Source organism: Gadus morhua, chromosome 8, assembly GCF_902167405.1.
Source record: "Gadus morhua chromosome 8, gadMor3.0, whole genome shotgun sequence".
Classification (NCBI taxonomy): Eukaryota; Metazoa; Chordata; class Actinopteri; order Gadiformes; family Gadidae; genus Gadus; species Gadus morhua.
The window spans coordinates 26,012,300-26,033,000 of NC_044055.1; the positions used below are offsets into that span (position 1 = coordinate 26,012,300).

General features: G+C 41.8%; 2 protein-coding genes across 2 annotated transcripts in view; both read right to left on the reverse strand.

Annotated features, from left to right (window-relative positions):
- The window catches only part of LOC115548477 (protein shortage in chiasmata 1 ortholog-like), an 11,678-nt gene extending 1,452 nt beyond the window's left edge, over nt 1–10,226 (reverse strand). Inside the window, exons 1-14 of the mRNA XM_030363135.1 lie at nt 10,069–10,226; nt 9,810–9,904; nt 8,981–9,235; nt 8,843–8,872; nt 8,196–8,693; nt 7,629–7,841; nt 7,172–7,357; nt 5,246–5,338; nt 4,574–4,749; nt 4,052–4,121; nt 3,690–3,759; nt 2,889–3,064; nt 2,374–2,473; nt 2,149–2,260 (exon numbers count right to left, since the gene is read on the reverse strand). Coding sequence (XP_030218995.1) covers nt 2,149–2,260; nt 2,374–2,473; nt 2,889–3,064; nt 3,690–3,759; nt 4,052–4,121; nt 4,574–4,749; nt 5,246–5,338; nt 7,172–7,357; nt 7,629–7,841; nt 8,196–8,693; nt 8,843–8,872; nt 8,981–9,235; nt 9,810–9,904; nt 10,069–10,193 — 2,199 coding nt within the window. The 5' untranslated portion in view covers nt 10,194–10,226. The remainder of the gene's footprint in view (nt 1–2,148; nt 2,261–2,373; nt 2,474–2,888; nt 3,065–3,689; nt 3,760–4,051; nt 4,122–4,573; nt 4,750–5,245; nt 5,339–7,171; nt 7,358–7,628; nt 7,842–8,195; nt 8,694–8,842; nt 8,873–8,980; nt 9,236–9,809; nt 9,905–10,068) is intronic.
- An 885-nt stretch (nt 10,227–11,111) lies between these two features.
- The window catches only part of LOC115548964 (uncharacterized), a 73,044-nt gene continuing 63,454 nt past the window's right edge, over nt 11,112–20,701 (reverse strand). Inside the window, exons 3-8 of the mRNA XM_030363922.1 lie at nt 12,565–12,691; nt 12,344–12,437; nt 12,070–12,248; nt 11,742–11,889; nt 11,297–11,402; nt 11,112–11,132 (exon numbers count right to left, since the gene is read on the reverse strand). Coding sequence (XP_030219782.1) covers nt 11,112–11,132; nt 11,297–11,402; nt 11,742–11,889; nt 12,070–12,248; nt 12,344–12,437; nt 12,565–12,691 — 675 coding nt within the window. The remainder of the gene's footprint in view (nt 11,133–11,296; nt 11,403–11,741; nt 11,890–12,069; nt 12,249–12,343; nt 12,438–12,564; nt 12,692–20,701) is intronic.

Below are 20,701 nucleotides of genomic sequence, written 5' to 3' on the forward strand. Positions count from 1 at the left end.
GACCAATTGCGAAATACTGCAGCTGCTGATGCCATCTCTCTAAGTTAAAAAACCCACCCCAAACCAATCGGAATCAGTGTATACATGTCGATTATAGTGGACTACACCAACCATACTATTCCGCATGGAATTATATACCGATCAGAGAATTGTATTCCGATTGAGCCGTATATAGGATCATTTTTTATTCCGATTGAGCTGTTTTCCATTTCTAATCGGATCAGAGGTGTCCATGTAAACGCGGCTGTCTACCGGTCACACGGGTCGTACGGTAACGTAAAAATCCATACCGTAGCTCAAATTCACACCAGTGTACTTTCAATAGAGTGATTATCAGTCTACGTCACTCCCCGCTCTACAAGCATGTCATATGCAGAAAGAGACGAGAGCGACAAGAGCCTCATGTCTTGATGTGCGGTTGGTTGCACAAACCGTTTTAATAAGACTGATTATCCAATTTATTCTACTTCTTGCTTGCCAACATAATAAAACAATTCAAATACTTTATATATAATAATTATGCCCTGTCTTATTCATATTAAATGCTTATTAAATGTATACTCTGTTTGAGTTCATCTCCCTCAAAAAGGAGTCCCCTTTAACTACGATCGATCAAACATGTTTTGGATACCTCGAAGGGCATTATCCCGCTTATACCATGATCACTTGCCAAAGAAAATAAATTAAGATCATTCATTTATATTTTCATGCATTATACAATCCAAATATAAAGTTTTTCACATAAATAGGACGGACCTTAGCTACAACTTGGCAACGGGAGGTATTTTAGTCGGCTGAGCTATGAGCCAGAGAGCTAACGTTATGGATTGTACATATTTATAATTCGAAATTCGTCCCAGCCTTTACAGCCTTTACTTCCTACAAAATTAATCTTGTAGAAAACTCGTCCCAAGCGTCCCCGGCGAAATTATCGTCTATGATTTGATGACTGATTTCAACGATCAATGATAGTAACCCACCACAAACTGTTCACAAGAAGTCACAAATATATAGTACTTAACTTTGCCATTATCAGATAAAGATTATTGGTGGCCAAGTGCCTCACTTTAGCGTCCTTCACCCATCCAGCCACAGCATATTGGTAGGCATCAGTGCTCTTGAACGCTTTCAAGATATCTCCACTGTATGGGGAGGGGTTGTGGACTAAATAAATATATATGCCATGAAGATTGACTTGAGGCAAGCGTGAGGCTGATACTAATGGACTAAAAAAAACTAGGGGTAACAAATAAGGATCGGTGCCTAAAATCACTGATCCTTTTTTTCCCAGATATCTCTGTCTCTCTAACATTCAGATGAGCGGTGTGGGCGGCCATACTTGGCGAGATTGGTCGTGCAAATGGCGGCGTTCCAGAAAACGTGACAGTATGAATAGCATTGGTTCTCAAACTGCGCCCGCGGGCCAATGGCGGTCCACAGAAACATTCCTGGCGACCCGCAATGACATACAGATGTAAGTAAAAAAAAATATTAATTTAAACAAAAATAAATAAATATAAAGAGAAAAGTCGACTCTCTCTAGCTTTCAATTAAATCCTGTTACATTTGTTAGCTTTAATCCGACTGTACATTACTTTGAAAGGATGAACCTCAGTTTCGTGCTTTAGACTATTTTTTTTCCTTTGGTGGCCCTCAGTCAAATTCTGGGTTCCTAAATTGGTCCTCAGCTGTCAAAACGTTGAGAACCCCTGTAGCATATAACCACGTTGTCTAATTACAGTTTAATTCAACAAATGTTCTTTTTGAGATCATTCTACACGCGCATGCGGCGTGTTGATAAACAAATAATCCCCCTATACGTTTATATAATCATTGTTATCATTGATATCACTCAGGTCCTACTTGCTGCATTAAAATAATCCACGCAAGTTTTAGTGATCTTAGGAGCTAGGCCTGCACGTAAATTACACAAATTGAAAAACTCATAGGCCTTGTTGGAAATGTAATACCTCGTCAGATGACGTTTAGTACTTTTTAATGGCCTTAATTTGGGCTAATTTAATTTACTACCTTTTAATACCTTTAACAACCCCTGTAAACCAACAGCAGAAGGCGGCAGAAATTAGATTTAAAGTAATATTTAAAAAATTGCCCTAATCCTTCTCCTTAAATATAGTTCTCTGGTACCTGGATAACAATTGCAGTGCTTTCATTGACAGTGACAATCACATAGTGCTGTGTTCCTCCAAACAACTGCAGAGCTGGTGAGTAGCTCCGCTCCAAAACACTGATGTTGTGTCTAAGTACAATGAAACACAATGTTGTAACGACAACTACAATGAAACACAATGTTGCGTCTAAAATTTATGAAAACGATATAGTTAACCTGGAGGATGAGTTGGGAATCTCTACCTGGTCTCCAGTGTTTGGAGGAGCAGAGGGCTGTTCAGGAGTCCATCTGTGACCAGCAGCACAAATGGTACGCTTTCCTCCAGACAGGCTGACGGGACCTCTGTGAGGAGAGAAAAACACACAGATAGATACAGAAAACACAAAGCACAGCAACAGGGCAGCAACACAACAACCGCGTTTGAACAATAACACAAACACACACCACACACAAACAGTTACACACACTACTTGCTTTTAATGTTTCTCTCGTAATTTTCAGTTTTAATTCAGTCCTGTGTTGTCAATAAGATGCTACATACATAGATGCCTACTTGTCGATGTTGTCTTGTTGAATTTCTGTATTTGTTGTTTTTATGCTACTGAGCCTTAAAAGTCTTGGACCCCAGTAAGACCAGCTGGTTATTATGGGGTCAGCTATTGTTGATCCTTCTAATGGATAAATAAATACACAGGTATGGCAGCTCCTCTTTCACCAGACTCTCTATGGGGTGAATCAGTGCAGTCTGAGGGCTGACCCCGGCGGGGCAGGCTGGTGAGGAGGCAGAGATGATGGATGTTCTTCTCCTTGCAGAGTGCTCCCCACGGGGAATGTCCCGGGCGGTCGTACTCCACCACCAGGGAGAAGCTCGGCCAGGGGAAGTCTGCTCCTATGTGCTGACCACACGCCACAACGCACACCACCCCACACACACTGCAGACAAGGACCGGAATGAATGGAGAGTTCAGCTCAATGACGAATAACTACAGAAAACCTCTTAAAACTGCCATCAAATGTATTTTCACACTCGTTTACATGCACCGCTTAATCCGAGAACAGCCATAGTTCGACTGTGCTCCTCAATTGGACAACTGCAATTTTCAGAGTATACATGGAGGTAAGAAAATCGATTATTTGGCCGAAGCATGTTATACCCCGGTACAATAGGTGGCGCTGTACCCATTTCAACGAGTGGTAATAGAGTCACGGCTGACCTCTGCTCTTTTGCTCCTTGACATCTCCATCGTGTGGTTTGCCGTTTTCAAAAGTGACAACCACACGACTATCGTCTCCTTCTACTTCCGGCCCCGGGAAAAAATCGTAAGCACGCACAGAGCGCAGAATCCGATTCCAATCCGATTGAACATATACATGCATGATTAATGCGACTATCAATCTAATAATCACATGGTCTTAATCCGACCATGAGAAACCCGATTAAGCCGATATTAATCCGACTACATGCATCTTAAAAATCCAATCCTAGTCGGACCAACCCAATAATTTGGTTTTCTCGAGTGTCATGTAAACTCACTGAGTGTTGTTTCCCAATACACACCTGTTGGTCACCGTGGCGCCATTAAGCTTGGGCTGGCCCTCCTCGGGACCAATTGCAGTAGCAGCTTCACCTGATGAAGAAACAGAATCATGAGGATCTATGGTATTGGGAGTTATTCCTTCACATCCAGATGTGTAACTGATAGTGAGCAGGTATACTCCAAGTCTAGCGAAGGACTTCCTAGTGGTTGCTTCCTCCCAAGCGTTTCCAGCGTTAGCATCAGTGGCTTAGCCCTCTATCAGAAAAGGAGGCCAATTCTTACAGGTGTCTAGCTAGGTCAGCAACATGTCTATTACCTTGAGGTGAGAGCTGGTATTGTACCACACTGATCACAAAGAGCTGAGATATGGGGATATTAGTACCTGTAGCTTGGTTCAGGGCTTGCACTATTGTGGCTGTGGTGTCACTATCAACTGTTGTTAAGATTAGCACCTAGGAAAATTAATATTTTCAAAAGGGGAAAGAAACATCAATTAATCTGAGGTAATTGAAGTACAGTTAAGAAAATATACTGCTTACAATTTATTAATCCCTTTAGGGAAATGCAGGGATTACAACCGCATAAAAGGACAGCGCATATCAAACAAAAGAATAAAAGAGAATAATGGTAATCCTAATATATATATATACACATATACACCATTGATCAAATATAATAACAAGGGTTAGAACAAAATCCTCAGTTCATAACTAGTACAGTACAGAACAGTTCATAATAAGAGTTTCTATGATTCTTGCTACTCTGTGTGAAACAAACATTCACGCGCACGTTTTACAACCTCTAGCTCAAAAGGAACGGTATTTATTGTTTCATGTCCGACTAATCCTCAAGAAAACTATCAATGTGATCCAGAATCAAGAGAGTGGGCTCCCCGCAAACTCACCTTGTCCGAGGAGCTGTGTCTGCTCTGGAGCCACGAGAGCAGCTGTTCCTGCAGCTCCAGAAGCTTGGGGTTGGGCTCCTGGTTCCGGTGGCTGAGATAAACCACCACCTGCAGTCGCTTCACCAGCTGCTCTAGGCGCTGGCCTGAACACGCTATGGCAGCCTGGGTCAGGTACTCTGAGAAAGAGGGAGAGAGACAACTTTTTCTCAGCAGGAGGACAATTTGTGTGTTTGTTACCTTCACCGACAGGACTATAGATATACACATTGAATGTCTCCATTTACAAAACACATTGACTTTTTAAAGCTAAAACATCCCTTCAGTATCTATTTCAGGAAGGACAATGCGATGATGTCGAATGGATATCATTGTAAAGCCATGCACTCTTTCAAATACTGTCCCATTAAGACCTGGCCTTGCCCCTACGTTTACCTTGACAACACAGAATTAAATGGAAGGCATATGTGCGCAAGGCAATCCTTTTGCTTTGCCGACCCTGTGAGCTATTTGTTGCACTGTGAACCCAATAGCTCTGTATATTAAAAGTCCGGCCATATGTCCACATGCCCCAAGGTGAACAAAATAACGTCATAAGTGGCACCCTCCCACCCAATCGCACTCACGGCTCCCCACTGGACCACAGGGAGTTCTGACGTTACTGTTGTTACTAACCCACAGCTGTGATGAGGTCACACTGAAGCATCATGTCTTTGAAGGTCACCAGAACATGGATCAGGGCCGTCTGGTTGAACAGCAGCTCTTTATCTGTCATGTGAAAAAAACATTGAAGTTTCTGCCAGGGCTTTGTGAACTGTGACAACAGCCAGGTATAAGTAAGCCGCTTCTTACACCTGGGGCCCTATCTTGCATCCAGTGCAATTGACTTTCTACACTGACGCATGTGTCATTGCTAGTTTGCAACTGGCACAGAGCGCCCTTTTCCCTCCACCGCCACGCGTCGGTAAATTAGGGAACGACCTTGTGCCCCAAGGGGCGGTTCGGCGAAAGGAGGAGGCTTGTTCTGGCGCAAACGTTCCCTGGTGCTATTTTGCAGTTTCAGAAAACCATTCCGCCACAAACCAGGAGATACCTCGTTTAAAGTCAGTGGCGCGTTGTTCAGATACTATTTTAAGGGCGGATGCATAATGTTGCTTGTGCACCTCGCGCATACACTTTGCTTCTCATCTACCTAGCCGCACATTCTTGGTAAATTATTTTAGAAAGAACAGATGATACAGCGGTAATAAGTTGTACTTTTAAATCAATGCATCTGCAAACACCGTACAGCAAACACATATTTTCTTGACACAGTCATCGTTTACAAGCCCATAACTTTTAGGATTGATGAGTATTTGATCGTGAGAAAATATTGTTTAACCGCAAGTGAGTTTTAAAAAGAATGAATGAATGCGGGCGCGCATGCGTGTATGTGTAAATTAATTAATGAATGTGGCCGCACGTGTGTGCGTCCATCTGTTTAAACACACGCAAACTAAACACGTAACGCATAATACAGTCCATGGGAAATGTATATTAACGGGGGGACACATGCATATTAGGAACACAAGTCGATAACGATAATGCATACAATACTGGTAAGAAACATTGTTTGTTAATGTATTGCGAATATCATTAAATAGAACCAGTTATTGCATATCATATTTGTGTTGTTTTCTTTGCCAAAATTTATATGAGGATTTAGCTGTGGAAGAAAATGCTATTCCATGTGTAAATTAGGCCATATTATTTTGCCATAAACTGAGCCATTTGAAGTTTGAAATGCATGTGGTCATGCATCTGTCTCATCGGAGACTGCAAACGCAATGTCAAAATATCAGTCAGATTCAAATGCGCTCATGGCTCTTATATGGGATGGGAGATGGCACTCTCATTGGTTTATTGCACGTTACGCCCACAACCACACCTACGGGTAATTAGACTACTTCAGACCCTTTTTAGATTTGCGCCGGGCGCAAGTCATATAGAACCGCCCACAAAGCTACTTGCGTTTGGCGCTTCTCACTTGCGTTTCAGACCATTAAAATAGGGGCTCTGATGTTCATAACAATGTTGACTTGGTAATGCTGTGTCCTACGCTACCACCTAGTGGTATGATAGCAGATCACTATGTGGCAGGATGCGCTGTCCTCCACATAACATTGATTTTCCTTGTAATCTGTAAAACCTTATTTACCCAAACGAGATACGTATTAATTAGCCTATTTATTAAAGCTTTTTAAACTTTAAGAAGAGTGCCTTGGTCAGCTTATCTTTTTTAGAAACTATGTTTTTGTATACCTAAAAGGCAAAAGCACCTTTGCACTTGCTGATTCACTTAATCAGAACTATGCCGTAGCCCTCCAACCTGTCTACCTTACTACTATCTCATGTGTACTTTTGATATTGCAGCTACATTTCAACTACTCTGATTGTGAATATAGAAATCTACTCGGTAGAATACTGTATATTTTGGTAGTTTCATTGTTTTTCATTTTTATCTAAATTCTCTGTATTACTGCTGTGGCACCAGAATTCCCCATCTGGGATCATAAAGTATTATCTTGAGTTTGTTAAGTATTATCCACATGATAAAGACACCTCTCTGAACTTCTCCTTGATGCCTGCAGAGCTCCTTCTCCTGCTGTCTGAGGACGAAGCGGGTCTGGTCAGGGGTGATGCTGCTGAAGTCTCCCCAGGCCGGGCAGCTGAGCCCCAGCTCCCTGGCCCTGGACAGACTGGGCTGGGCGACGGCCAACAGCTCACAGTACGCACGCCACACACTCTCTGAGGAGACAGCAGGTCCACCAGGCAGTGCTTAGGAACAATAGACTCAAACCCAGCATTGACTCTTGTGAGAGGTTGACACACTCATCAAAAGGGCAGGACCTTGCCCTGCCCTTTGATTCAACCCTATTATTCCAGTCCAAGAGACATATATATATATATATATATAATATATATATAATATATAATATATATAATATATATATATATATATATATAATATATAATATATATATATATTTTTTTTTTTATAAATACTGTCACTTAATACCTGTGGCTTCAACACATGCAACTCTTCCTTCCTGTCTGTCCTGAATAAGCGGGGGACCAGGAAGGGCCTGACTGGGCGGTTGAGCCTCTGTCTCTTGGACTTGGGCTGAGTGACTTGCGACAAACCCAGTCCTCACCATGGGCCAGCCGTGGGGTCCCAGGATATGGTGTGACTGAGGTTTTGCTGGAGTTGGCTGCTGCACTCTTGGTCCTTCTGATACACAAAATATTAGACGGCATTAAGGATCTATGATAGTGAGGATTATTGATATAATACCATATTGAACACATTCCGAACTAGGAATACACATTATTGGCTTGACTTCCATTAATTACTTCTAATCGTTCTGTAATGCGCAAATAAACTTTTGAAATGATTATTACCACGCAAAAGAATATTTGAATACAGTATAAATTATGTTTAACTAGTTGTATGTATGTATTGCATGACAAAGTGAGTGACTAGTTAGTGAGCTAGTTAGTTTGTACTTCTAAGTGCTAAGTCCTCATTTAGTAAGAGTACTCTGGCAGAATGTAAGGATACATAACAGAGGGATTGGGCCTGTACCTGTGTATCCGGGGCATGGCTGGGGTAATACAGGGTCAGGGGATGTCTGCTGGGACCGGAGCATCATAAAGGTGGACAGAGGGTCTGGATCTTTCTCTGCCAGGAGACTCCTCTTATTGTTTCTCAACAAAAGATGGGCGGATTTGGCACGTTCAGCACCAAAGGAAGTGCAGAAACTGGGTTGGCTCTGGTTACAGCTGGCAGGTCTGGTTACATGGCTGGAAGTGTCCTTCAGATCCAGGAATGTGGTTTCACATACTAAAAATGTCTCTTTGGCCGTTGAATTGGAAACACTAACTGCTGGCAGCAGCGCAGAGGTTTCTATTTGTTTTTCATTAGTTAGGACCATGAAGCTCTGATGAACTTGGCTTACAACATTGACTTTATTTTTTCTGACAGCACATGTCGACGTATCAAAGTTCATAGGTATTGCTGGTTGATCTGATGGAACTCCTTTCTTCAAGATGGATTTCACCCCTTTGATTGACACTTCGGGCACTGGAAGACAAGGCAGATGAGTTTTCTACAGAATATGCTTAAAGTCAAGTAAAAAAAAATACATCAAAACAAAACAGAATGTACTGCACTGAACAAATCAAGGACCCTTCAACTAAACTAAAACTAAATAGACAGAAGACATTCCTTACCACTATCCTTTTCCTGTGCTGTCAGAATATCTGCTGAGAAGGAAGAGGAAAAAAAACATAAGGGTAGTGCAGTGGGGTCATCATTCTCATTGTGAATGGTAATACGAAAATTGACAGATAACTTTTCAATGGACGAACTTTCAATGTGTTCAGGAGACAGTGCTGTGAAGTCTTCCATGGTAGGCTCCTTGGTGCTGGAAGATCCAGAGGTCAGGTTCTCTGTGAACTCACAGCAGCTAAAACACAACCCAGGTACTCCTTTCTCCCACAGCATCTGTGACTGTAGGATAGCATCACTGCTGGCATGAACACAGACCAAAATCTCCTTATTCAGCTCCTTCAGGGCATTGGACACAGGGTAGAACTCCACAGCTGGATTGTGTGTTTGTGGTTCTGTTAAAAAGCAGAGGAGTGATTAGGGCTGGGCGATAAAACGATAACGATATGTATCGCGATAGCTACGTAATCAATATCAATAGAAAATGTGTTCGATAGAACGTTTCGATATAATTATTTTTATTCCTCGTTGTAAGAAACCGGAGCAAAAAGTCTACTTCTAGCTCCGCTTTGAACCAGAGGTTGCGAAGCAACGTTGGTTGAACTATTCAAGACGGCTGCGCCCAGTGTGACTTGAAGCATGAACTGTTTTCATAGTGCTTGGACCGCTTTGGTGGTTTAAATGGCCATTTCAATCACTCGTATTAAAGTGATGATTATATGCAAATTTCACGTCATGTTATAAGAGACTAAATGTGTCACGTTTGATTTATTATGAAAGTGAGGTGTTCTTAAGTATAAGGCTTAGGCACTTATGCTCCATGTGGAAGCCCTCGGGATGCACTGTGTACAGAACACTTATCCTTTGGAGGTATGACACTTTTTAATGGCAGCTCAACTGTTTAATGGTGTTCAATAACCAACTGCTTAATAATGAAAGTATTGATTATCAATTGAATAACTGTAATACCAGTCAACAGAAAGCCCAGTACACAGTTGAGGTGCTTCTCTGCTTTCCAGACATACAGCTCCATCTCCTGCTGATCTCTCTGTGAGACTAAAGATCTGCATGTAAGAAGAACCCAGGGTTATCTTGTCCAGTGTACAAGTCTTTCAGAAATACGCACAACAATCTATTTTACACGTTCCATTACAATATATTACATGTTCCATAGATACATTGCAAATATATTGATGTATTTAATAATGACTGTAAAAGTATGGTTTACGGTCTGTGGAGCAGGGACAGTTGTTCCAGAGGGAGCTGAGTGCCAGACAACCAGAGCAGGGTTAAACCAGTCTGGGTAGGGGGTGTCAGAGGCAGGTCCAGTTCCAACGCAGTAGAAAGAACCATGTGTCCTGAAAATAAACCGTGAAGGGCATTCACAAACTCATGTTCCTAAGTAAAGACAGACTTAGAACACAAGATATCACATGTTCTTTGTTGTGAAATTTAGGGGATTTGGTAGAATTACCTAATCACTTCCTATTTACATCTTACTACTCACACAATGAGATATTAAAAGGGTTACAATGACCTGAGCTAGCTGCAAAATAAGTCCTCAACAGCAATGCAATAGGCCATTACCTTTCTATTCCCACAATGACACTGGCATTTAGTTCATGTTTTTTACTAAAAGCCCCGATATAAAATTGTGTTGTGTTCCCACAGACCAAATGGCAAATGCACCACTGCCTGCTATTGATCAACAATACCAAATTAATCATCATCTCTCATCTCACCACGTCTCATGTCTTATCTCATCTCTGTCAGTCACATCAAAGTGACTTTTTTGTCTACATCATCATCATACATCACCATGCTCCACAGCTGTTTGACATCCTAACTAAGCACGCCGATTTAGATTTAGTGGAAGTGTTAAGTACATCGGGGGCCTTTACCTATAGAGCCTAAGGGGTCTCCAACCATCTTAATATCAGAAGCCGTCTCCTTTATTGGATTAAGCCGGCTAATGTCCACTGCCAGCTGTGAAGCTTGAAGGTTAGCTGAAAGAAAACAGTTAGTTGAAGTTGATGGTCCAATCAATTGATGTCTTTGCTTTCATTTTTCCACCTCATTGTAATGCATTTTTTGTGTGTTTTTTATCTGGGGTTTAAGAAGGTCCTTATTACCCTTACGAAGCACATTAAGTGTTGAGACTTGATACTCCAGGAGCTCGGGAGCAACTTTCAGGACCTGTTCAATGCTCAAGCTGCAGTAATTCTCTCTGTAGAGGTAGAGTATTTCCAGACCAACTGGTAATAGTAGAGACTACAAAACGGAGAGAAAAGGCTTGTGGAAATTTATGTTTTGCAATTCAGCTATTTTTATTTAGATGAATTATCATTGGTTGTAGTAAAAAGACAATGGGAGTAGAAAATAGTAGTGTATATATATATATATATATATATATATAAATAAATAATTGTTGTATATATCTTACAAATATATCTTACAGCATGATTGAGCACAGCCTCTGTGTGGAACTCTTCATGTACGTGTGAGCTGGTTGTAAATTCTTTATTGTCTGCATAAGGAGGGATCTCATAAGGTGCACAATGCCTGCAAAACAGGCCCATTAGGTTGAGACACTCAACAATCAGAACTTGAACAACGAAAAACTTGCTTGACCTTGACTTTCACATTGCCTACTATGACGGAAACAGTACGTACTTACTAGTCCTAATACTAGTTATCCATAATGAAATGCTTCTGTGCATGAGTGCTGGCTTTTGGTAATTATATGAATTTCCAAAAAAGTACATTTCTTAAGAAGAATATGTACTGTTTGAACAACTATAGTGAAGCCATTAAACATAAATTCAGGATTCTGACAAGAAAAATCAACTTCAAAATAAATGACTTCTATACACTCAAACTGCAGAGTCCTGTCCCTTTCACCTGAGTATGAAATCCTCTGAGAGTATGCTTGTGTTGAGGAGAGGGTCTGATACTTGAATCCTACTCAGACTTGATAGCTTGGCTTTCAGCGTGTGCAAGTGACTCTTCAAGACAGCGAGAGGCCCCAGGACCTCTTCTAGCAGGAGATCTGGAGTATGGATAATACGTTTTTATTTTCACATCAAATCTATTTGTTCTTATACGCAGTACTATAGCATTATAACACATTTGGCAATCTAATACATTCATGACGTTTCAGAATATAAATCAGAAGAATTCAAATGATAATGCAGGAATAATTAGGTATACTGAATCTCAAACCACTCACCCTTGTTGTTATATGTGACTGACATGAGGTCAGTTGTGCTCTTGTAAAAGCGTTCTTGCCTTGGTGTGAAACAGTTTGAGTCCTGTAAGAGTCTTGCTAACGCGTCCTGGTCAAAACCTTGCTGGGAGTTTTGATCTGAACTTGGTACCACATCTATCAGCTCTCCTTTATTCCTTAACCTGTAGTACGAAAACACTCCACCCTAACTACTCGACTCCTTAAAATATGCCAAATAAGTGAAGAAAAAGAGTAAATGAATGAATAGAAATGTTACCTTTCCAAAGGCAGATGAACTGGCTGTTCCTTTCTTCTTGGGTCATCCAGTATACATACATTCACCGACAGCTTGCAGGTTGAGATAACACTTCCTACAGAGGATGTGGAAGTACATTACACTGGGCGCCATCTCGTGCACACAGAATTTAACAGGGTGTGAAAACAACTTCACATTTAACATTGGATTTTGTTAAGTTTCAGGCATACAATAGCCAATACCTCTGATCCATGGCTTCCTGTAGGCATCTCCAGCGAGGTGACCGGTGTGAGGATAGACATCACTGCTGATATCATATAGCACGGGCAGGGCCAGGCAATCCATCCTCACCTTCAAACTAGTGACGGCCTGAAATATCATAGGACGTCATGATGATTACCCCCCCTTATTTCTGAAAAACATGAATTGTCCCCCCCCCAATAAATATACCCTAAATCAGGGGTTTTCAAAGTGTGAGAGAGTGAGCCCCCCCTCAGAGAAAAAAATTCAGCTGAGCCCCCCCCCCCAATTTTTTTTTCTAAATACCTGTGTTTTGAAAGCTATTTTAATTATTTTACACATTTCAAACATCTCCGATCATAATTTTAAAACATTTGGAACAAATTTTTGAAACATTTGAAACAAATTTTTTAACATATTTCTGAAACATTACAACATCTTTTTGCGTTTTTAAACAACACAATTTAACAACTTTATCTAAGCATGTTTTAGCTTAACCTTTTTTAAATACATTTGAACATCTTAATCTGTGTAAACTGCCAGTTTACAGATTCATTCAGGGTCCCCGACTCTGAATTTTCTGAGTCGAATCAGATCTGCCTTTTCAGTCCAGAGGTTCGAATATTCGGCGGGGTTTGTTTACCGGCGTTGCTATGGTGACCTAAATTATTATAAGCAACTGAAAACGACGCCGGTTTGAAACTAAAACTGTGATTCTGAAAAAAGTATAAATGCTATCAAAATTCCGTTTAGATAGTATTGAAGATACAAGTGTGTCGATTTGTTTAATGGTTTGAACGTTGGTAAACGGTTGAAAAAGGAATGAGTTACGATGTCTAGAAGTAGGTGTATCAGAATGGGCTGACGTCTTCAATGAAAACAGCTGAAAACGAAGCAGTATGAACCTAAAACTGTGATTCTGAAGACATTTTAAATGATATCGAAATTCTGTTTCGATATTATTGAAGATACAAGTGTGTAGATTTGTTAAATGGTTTGCACGAAGATAAACGGTTGAAAATTGATTTAGTTATGTTACTTCTACAGTTGAAGTACGACTGATGATTTGAATCATCGTCTTTCAGGGTTTTTTTCGGGTTTATTTTTTTCTCACGTCGCGCCCCCCCTGAAGAACTCTGGCGCCCCCCAGGGGGGGCGCGCCCCACAGTTTGAAAACCACTGCCCTAAATTATTCAACATTTAACAAATGCATTTTCAGACTTCACAGTCTTCATATTTTAGATTCACATCTAAAAATAAATGATTGAAATGGTGGAACAAATAATGTTTGACAAATATGTTTTTGACTCCACATTCCATCTCTGGTCTCCTCCACTACAATGCAAATTATTGGGTAGTTTCTTACACACGATGACATCAGCAGGCTTTAAAAAAGCCTGCTATATCTGTATAATCTGCTGAACACTCTACTCTCTACTCTCAAGGGTCTCAATGCGGCTTTGGTCCGTGTCTCCCCAACGTGACGTCATGCAATGCCTTCTGGGGGAAATGAGAATCAATAGGGGGATTATCAGTCTACGTCACTCTACGTCACTCCCCGCTCTACGCGTATGTTGTTGGCAGAAAGAGACGAGAGCGTCAAGAGCCACAATCATGTCTTGTTGTGCGGTTAGGGTTAGGGTCGGTTGCACAAACCTTTTTAATAAGACTGATTATCCCATTCATTCTACTTCTTGCTTGCTAACATTCTAAAACAATTCAAATACTTTAATAATTATGCTTTTTCTTATTCGTATTGTATGCTCAATAAATGTATACTCTGTTTGAGTTCATCTCCCTCAAAAAGTAGTCCCATTTAATTACTATCGATCTAACATGTTTTTGACACCTCGAAGGGCATAATTCCGCTTATACCATGGTCACTTGCCAAGGAAAAGAAATTCAGAACATTCATTTATATTTTCATGCGTTTTACAATCCAAATATAAAGTTATTCACATAAATAGGACGGACCGTAGCTACGACTTGGCAACGGGAGGTATTCTAGTCCGCTGAGCTATGAGCCAGAGAGCTAACGTTATTGATTGTACGTATTTATAATTCAAAATTCGTCCCAGCCTTTATACCACAGATACTCTAGGTTATATAGCTATAACCGCGTTGTCTGATCAAAGTAAAATTCATTTTTCACAATTTACCAGCTCTCATTTTGAAGAATAATCACCGTAATCATTCGTTTCAATGGGAATCACAACGGTCTATTCTTTCACCATAAAGTGTACATATCTAAGCATATAACAGCGTTGTCTGATTACAGTTTAATTAATTCTTCACAATTTACCAGCCCTCGTTTTGAAGAATAATCACTGCGCCATTAGTTTAAATGGGAATCGCGACAGTCTATACTTTCAACATAAAGTACATATTTATAATTCGAAATTCGTCCGAGCCTTTATGCCACAGATACTCTAGGGTCTATTGCATATAACCGCATTGTCTGATTACAGTTTAATGCACCAGTAAGCTGACAAAATCGCTAATTAGCACTGCAAACTGCAAATTAACCACACAGAGATAACCATGGCAACCGGTCAAACAAATGTTCTTTTTGCCATCTTTCGGCGCGCACATCCACCGTGTTGATAAGCAAATAATCCTCCTATAGCAAACTGCTAAAATAGTACCTACTTTTACGAATTACATTCCATTTTGTGATACTTAACAACATTAAATACAATGGATAACAGTTTAAATCGTTATTATCAACAAGCCATTTGCACAAATTCATTGGAAAATGAACGCTGCAACACAGCCTTTAGAGGCCCACTATGCAACATTTTTAGCAAAAATTACAATAATTATGCGGGTTGAGAGTTATTCTGATGGTTCTACAACCATTTCTGGGTCGTTTGGTGGGTGTTTCATTGCCCCTTGTCGTTTCTCCAAGGAAAAACCGAACATGCAACTTGCTCTGTTCGGACCGACACAATCCGGATGTGACGCAGCGGAAGTATCCAATCGCGCCTCGAAAAAGTAGTCAGATTGTAGTTTCGAAAATGCTTTACGGCACAGACACACCCCCAAACATGGCACCGGCTAGATATAAACAGCCAGTTGCGAGACAATTGTTGCATTCATCATGGATAAATCGACTGATAAGGGACCCAAAAGGCGACTGTCGGTGCTATCGTAATGTATTATGTTTGCCAACACTCTTACACTGATTGTTCTATTCAACCAAAGATAATTATTATCTAGTAGGGCTGGCCCGAATTATTCGAATATTCGAATACTCGTTCGGAAAATTAGTATTCAAAGCTTAAATCAGTATTCGGAGCTTCGTTGTTACACGTAGACCTACGTGACGTTACCAGGGCGAGGGAGGCAAACTATAAGCGACACCAAGCAGAGAAGCGAGAGAGGTGGAGGAAGAATAAATATCTTGTTTCCCTTTACTTTATAACAACATTAGCGGGATCTCGGGAGGAAAATAAAGGCTTAGTGAAATGCTAACCTTAGCTTAGTTGTTTGTTTACGTTCGCTGTACAGCGCCGCGCCAATCAACTTTGTCTGGCTTGCTGCAGAGCGTGAGCGTCAATATAATGGATATAATAAGGGCTGAGATGGCAGAGGACAGCTGATTTGGTACGGAACCATAGGCGTCGATTACGCCGGGGACGCCGGGGACGCGTCCCCACCAGATTTCGTCATGAATCATTTTGTACCCACCACTTAAAAAAAAAAAAAGAAGAAAAAATATCGAGTTTAATTGTGAGGGACCGGATTGGTCGCCCCACGTATCTGGGATACGGGCAACTGGGTATCGCGAGTGTGGGCAAGAATGAGGGCAATGGACTGACGACTAAGAAAAGTGAAGTTTTAATCTCTCCAAACATTCACAAAAATAGAGCAACGTTCAAAAATGAAAAGGCAATGACTGCATCAGTCAGCAAACCAAACTAAGATAACATAAAACAGCATACCATAACATACGTTTCTCGTACTGGCCTCACTCCAAGCCAGCACCACCTTCCGCCCCAAACACCAAATGAAAAGGCCGTTAAATAGGGAAATGGTAATTGGACCAATCACGGCCATATGGGCCAGACCATTAGCTGGGGGAACATTTACCTAAAGCTAACATTACTATACTGCCCCCTACCGGGACGGAAGACTAACTTCCACCAGCCCAATCTAATACACACACACACAATATAATAATAATAATAATAATAATAAAAGCTCTAATGCGAGACAGTGAGAAGTGGGAGGATTTCACCTTCTCACATTTCCCACCACCTCTGGAGTTTCGCCAACAGGATGGCGAGACACAAAGTCTGCCTCAGTATTCTGCCTTCCCGCTCGGTACTGCACCCTGAAACGCAATGGTTGCAGTGCCAAGAACCAGCGGGTGATGCGAGCATTCGAGTCCTTCATGCTACCCAGCCACTGTGAGGCGCGGTGATCCACAACGAAGGGGTCACGCCCCCTGTCTCCCCCTTAGCAGCCTCTGTTACACAATCACAGAAAGGCCGCTTTACCAAGGGGATCAGTGGCATGACCCATGTTCATCGCCACATAGGCGCTGCGTGCTTTGCCGGCGAGGTAGGGTACTATAAAGACGGCCCAATCCTCTCTTGGCCAGCCAAAGCCATTGCTAACCTCACAAATGTCCTGAGGTACTGCTCAAATGTCGTCATCCTCTTCCAGCCTGGGAATGGCCGCCCTGGGCCAGGTCACAGGCGCTACTGGTGCAGTTGCTGGTGCAGGTGCTAATGCCGGAGCTGGATCTGGTGCAGGTGAAGACCTCCGGTCAGCCTCGACATCCTCCTTGCGTTGGTTCAGCTGCATATGGACACTCCTCCAGTGCTGCTCCTGCTTGGACGCCTCCCGCTCCAAGATCCTACGCACCGCGGCAAGGTCAGACCCCTCAAGCGGGTCTCCGCCGGATGCCTGGTCCTCTCCATGGCCGTCTTCCTCCTCGATCTGCAGTAGAACTCCTCGGGACAGTGTCTGCTCCATTCGTCGCCAGATTCGGCCTCGTCCTCGCTGTCCACCGAGTCCTCGTCTTCCCCCTCGTCTCTCCAGTTCCTCAGAAGCGTCGAAAAAAAAAAGATCCCACCACTGCCACCAAATGTGAGGGACCGGATTGGTCGCCCCACGTATCTGGGATACGGGCAACTGGGTATCGCGAGTGTGGGCAAGAATGAGGGCAATGGACTGACGACTAAGAAAAGTGAAGTTTTAATCTCTCCAAACATTCACAAAAATAGAGCAACGTTCAAAAATGAAAAGGCAATGACTGCATCAGTCAGCAAACCAAACTAAGATAACATAAAACAGCATACCATAACATACGTTTCTCGTACTGGCCTCACTCCAAGCCAGCACCACCTTCCGCCCCAAACACCAAATGAAAAGGCCGTTAAATAGGGAAATGGTAATTGGACCAATCACGGCCATATGGGCCAGACCATTAGCTGGGGGAACATTTACCTAAAGCTAACATTACTATACTGCCCCCTACCGGGACGGAAGACTAACTTCCACCAGCCCAATCTAATACACACACACACAATATAATAATAATAATAATAATAATAAAAGCTCTAATGCGAGACAGTGAGAAGTGGGAGGATTTCACCTTCTCACATTAATTATTATGGATTATTACACGGGTCTTCTCAATGCCGTGGAACGCTCTTCCCAACTTCGTTAGCTTGTGATAGCTAGACATAAATTGACCGCTGTCAAGGAAAACAAAGGATCTTTTGCCTATAATGACGTCTTTGGAATCACTCCTCAAGAGGTCCGGTAACTTTTCAACCCCAGCGTCTTCGTTTGCTAAGCGACGTCAACGTCTTTGGCGGACTATTTCTCTGCTGATCAACACTACGAATGATGGTAACAAATAAATTGTAACAAGCCACACCATGTGAAGTAATTTTTTCGTTTTGGCAAGTAGCCGTGTAATAAGCAGGATAATATACAGAACGTCGCCGGTCAAATTTAAGCCCCTTCAGTGGGAAGCAATGGGAGCGTGTCTATGTTCCCCAGGTCCTATGTTCCCCGGGTCCTATGTTCCCCTCTTTGTATGAGACTAGGGAACATAGGACCCTTTTTTAAAAAAAGGGTCTTTATTGGGGTCTATATTATATTGGTATATACTATCATATAAAGTGCTCCGGGAGTCGCAAACGGTAACAATCACTTTCTCCTCCATGCTGCAGTTCACCCCGGACTGCACTGCACTGAGTTGGCCGGTTGAACGCTGATTACCTGTTACGTTACACATGTCACTCAGTGGCCAGGCTGTTGAACGCCGAGTGGCTGTCATCACGCGAATGTCGCGTCAAAGTTTAAAAAAGAAAGAAAAAAAAGAAAATGGAAATAAAATCAACCGCGAAAGTCGCTTGTTATTCGTGTCATCGGCAGAGCACTGTCAATCACGCACAGCCCGGTGAACGGCACATGTGATTGGAATGTACGTCAGCCGAGAGCAACCAATAGGTTTAGAGCTAAATGGTCCCGCCCCCAGGAACTTTTTTTTTTTTTCAGATTCGACTGTCAGGAGTTTCAAAACGAGTGGCGTCAGAACACTGCCAATATTCACGTGACTCAAAGCTTGCGCCTGTGTGGTCAAATCTCTGAAAAGTCAGTGCTGAAAAGTCAGTTCTGAAAAAATACGTTGCAATGTCGTAAACGTACACCTTTACAAGTTTTTAAAACTAAATATTCAACCTTTCAAAACTTATTTCTCAATGTATGAACACCTGTTTGCAGAATCCCATATACAAGGTTTCAAAACCGGGCAACAATGAAATACACTGTTAGAACAGTGCCAGATTTGAAACTCTGCAAATGCGCTGGTGAAATTGTTTGAACTTTGAAAATGTGTTGGTGAAAATGATGAAGAAGATAAAATAGAACACAAAATCATGTTTACAGATGTTTGAATTTTAGTTTTAGTTTTTTTCAGGTTATAATCTATTTTTTCAGTGTTGCAAAACCTTTTTTACAAGGTGTTGAGTTTTCAAACCCAGACTTACAAGCCTTTGAAACTTTTTTTTTCAGGTTTGAATTATGGCAGGAAACTGACTCCATAGATGTAGGCTAGTTTTGATGGAATGCGTGTTGTGAATTGAGAACAGCCAGATCCTGATGTGATAGGCTGCAGCGTTCAGCTGTGCAACTATTTTTTTCTTTTTCAATCTTGACGATTTTTGTAGTGCTGTGTGTAGCCACACCTTGGCCCTTCTGAACTTAAACACGCAGTTAAATTCCTTTCCTAGCTCCTCTTGTTTATGTTGTTAGCTTAGCCATATCATGTCACGTTGTCAACATTGGATACATGGAGCAGAACATAGTGGGTAATATGTCCGATGCTTTTTGAAAACGTTTTCTTCATAAAACGTGCCAGACAGATTTTGTATACATTTTATTCCTTAGTAATTAGCTACATGGCAGTGATGTTGCTAGGTACGCGTCCTGCGTCCCTGACGCATTAAAATCTGAAAGGACGCACTAAACTCACTATCCATGCGTCCCGGGGACGCATCTCATTTTCCCCATGAAAAACGATACATTGTGAACATTAAACAACTCGTGTTTAATCACAGTAACTGGCCAAAGAAACCTTCTTGTGAGCAGATCGGACAAGCGCTGTTTCAACCCTCTGCGCATCTACTCGGCGCAGACGTGATCCCCTGTACAAAGTATCGCGACATGCTAATTTAGCCGCTACCAAAACAACTAGCTTGTCACCGCTGATTTCATTTCAACAATTAAAAATACAAACTTCATAGTAAATAAACCCACGTTTCCACTGCTCGATGCCGTGCTCATTCGTGTCGAATGAGCAAATCAAACAGGATTTTTTTGCAATCCTTCTGATTGAATATATGTACATTTATGACAAAATCGTGAGGACTAGGCTTGTGACACACACACACACACACACAAATGTGGCGCTCGCGCGGTAATAGCTCATTGGCGCCTCCTAGTGATCATTATGTGCAAATGCACAGCCTCTCATTAAAATGACTTAGGGGTCATTTGACCCCTCTTGTGGCGCTCGGAGTAAGTAAAAATGGCCCGGCGTTTCTAGTGTTAGACATGAACGGTTGAGTACTCCAGCTCTAACCATATCATACCACCATCAAGGAGTTTAACACTAAT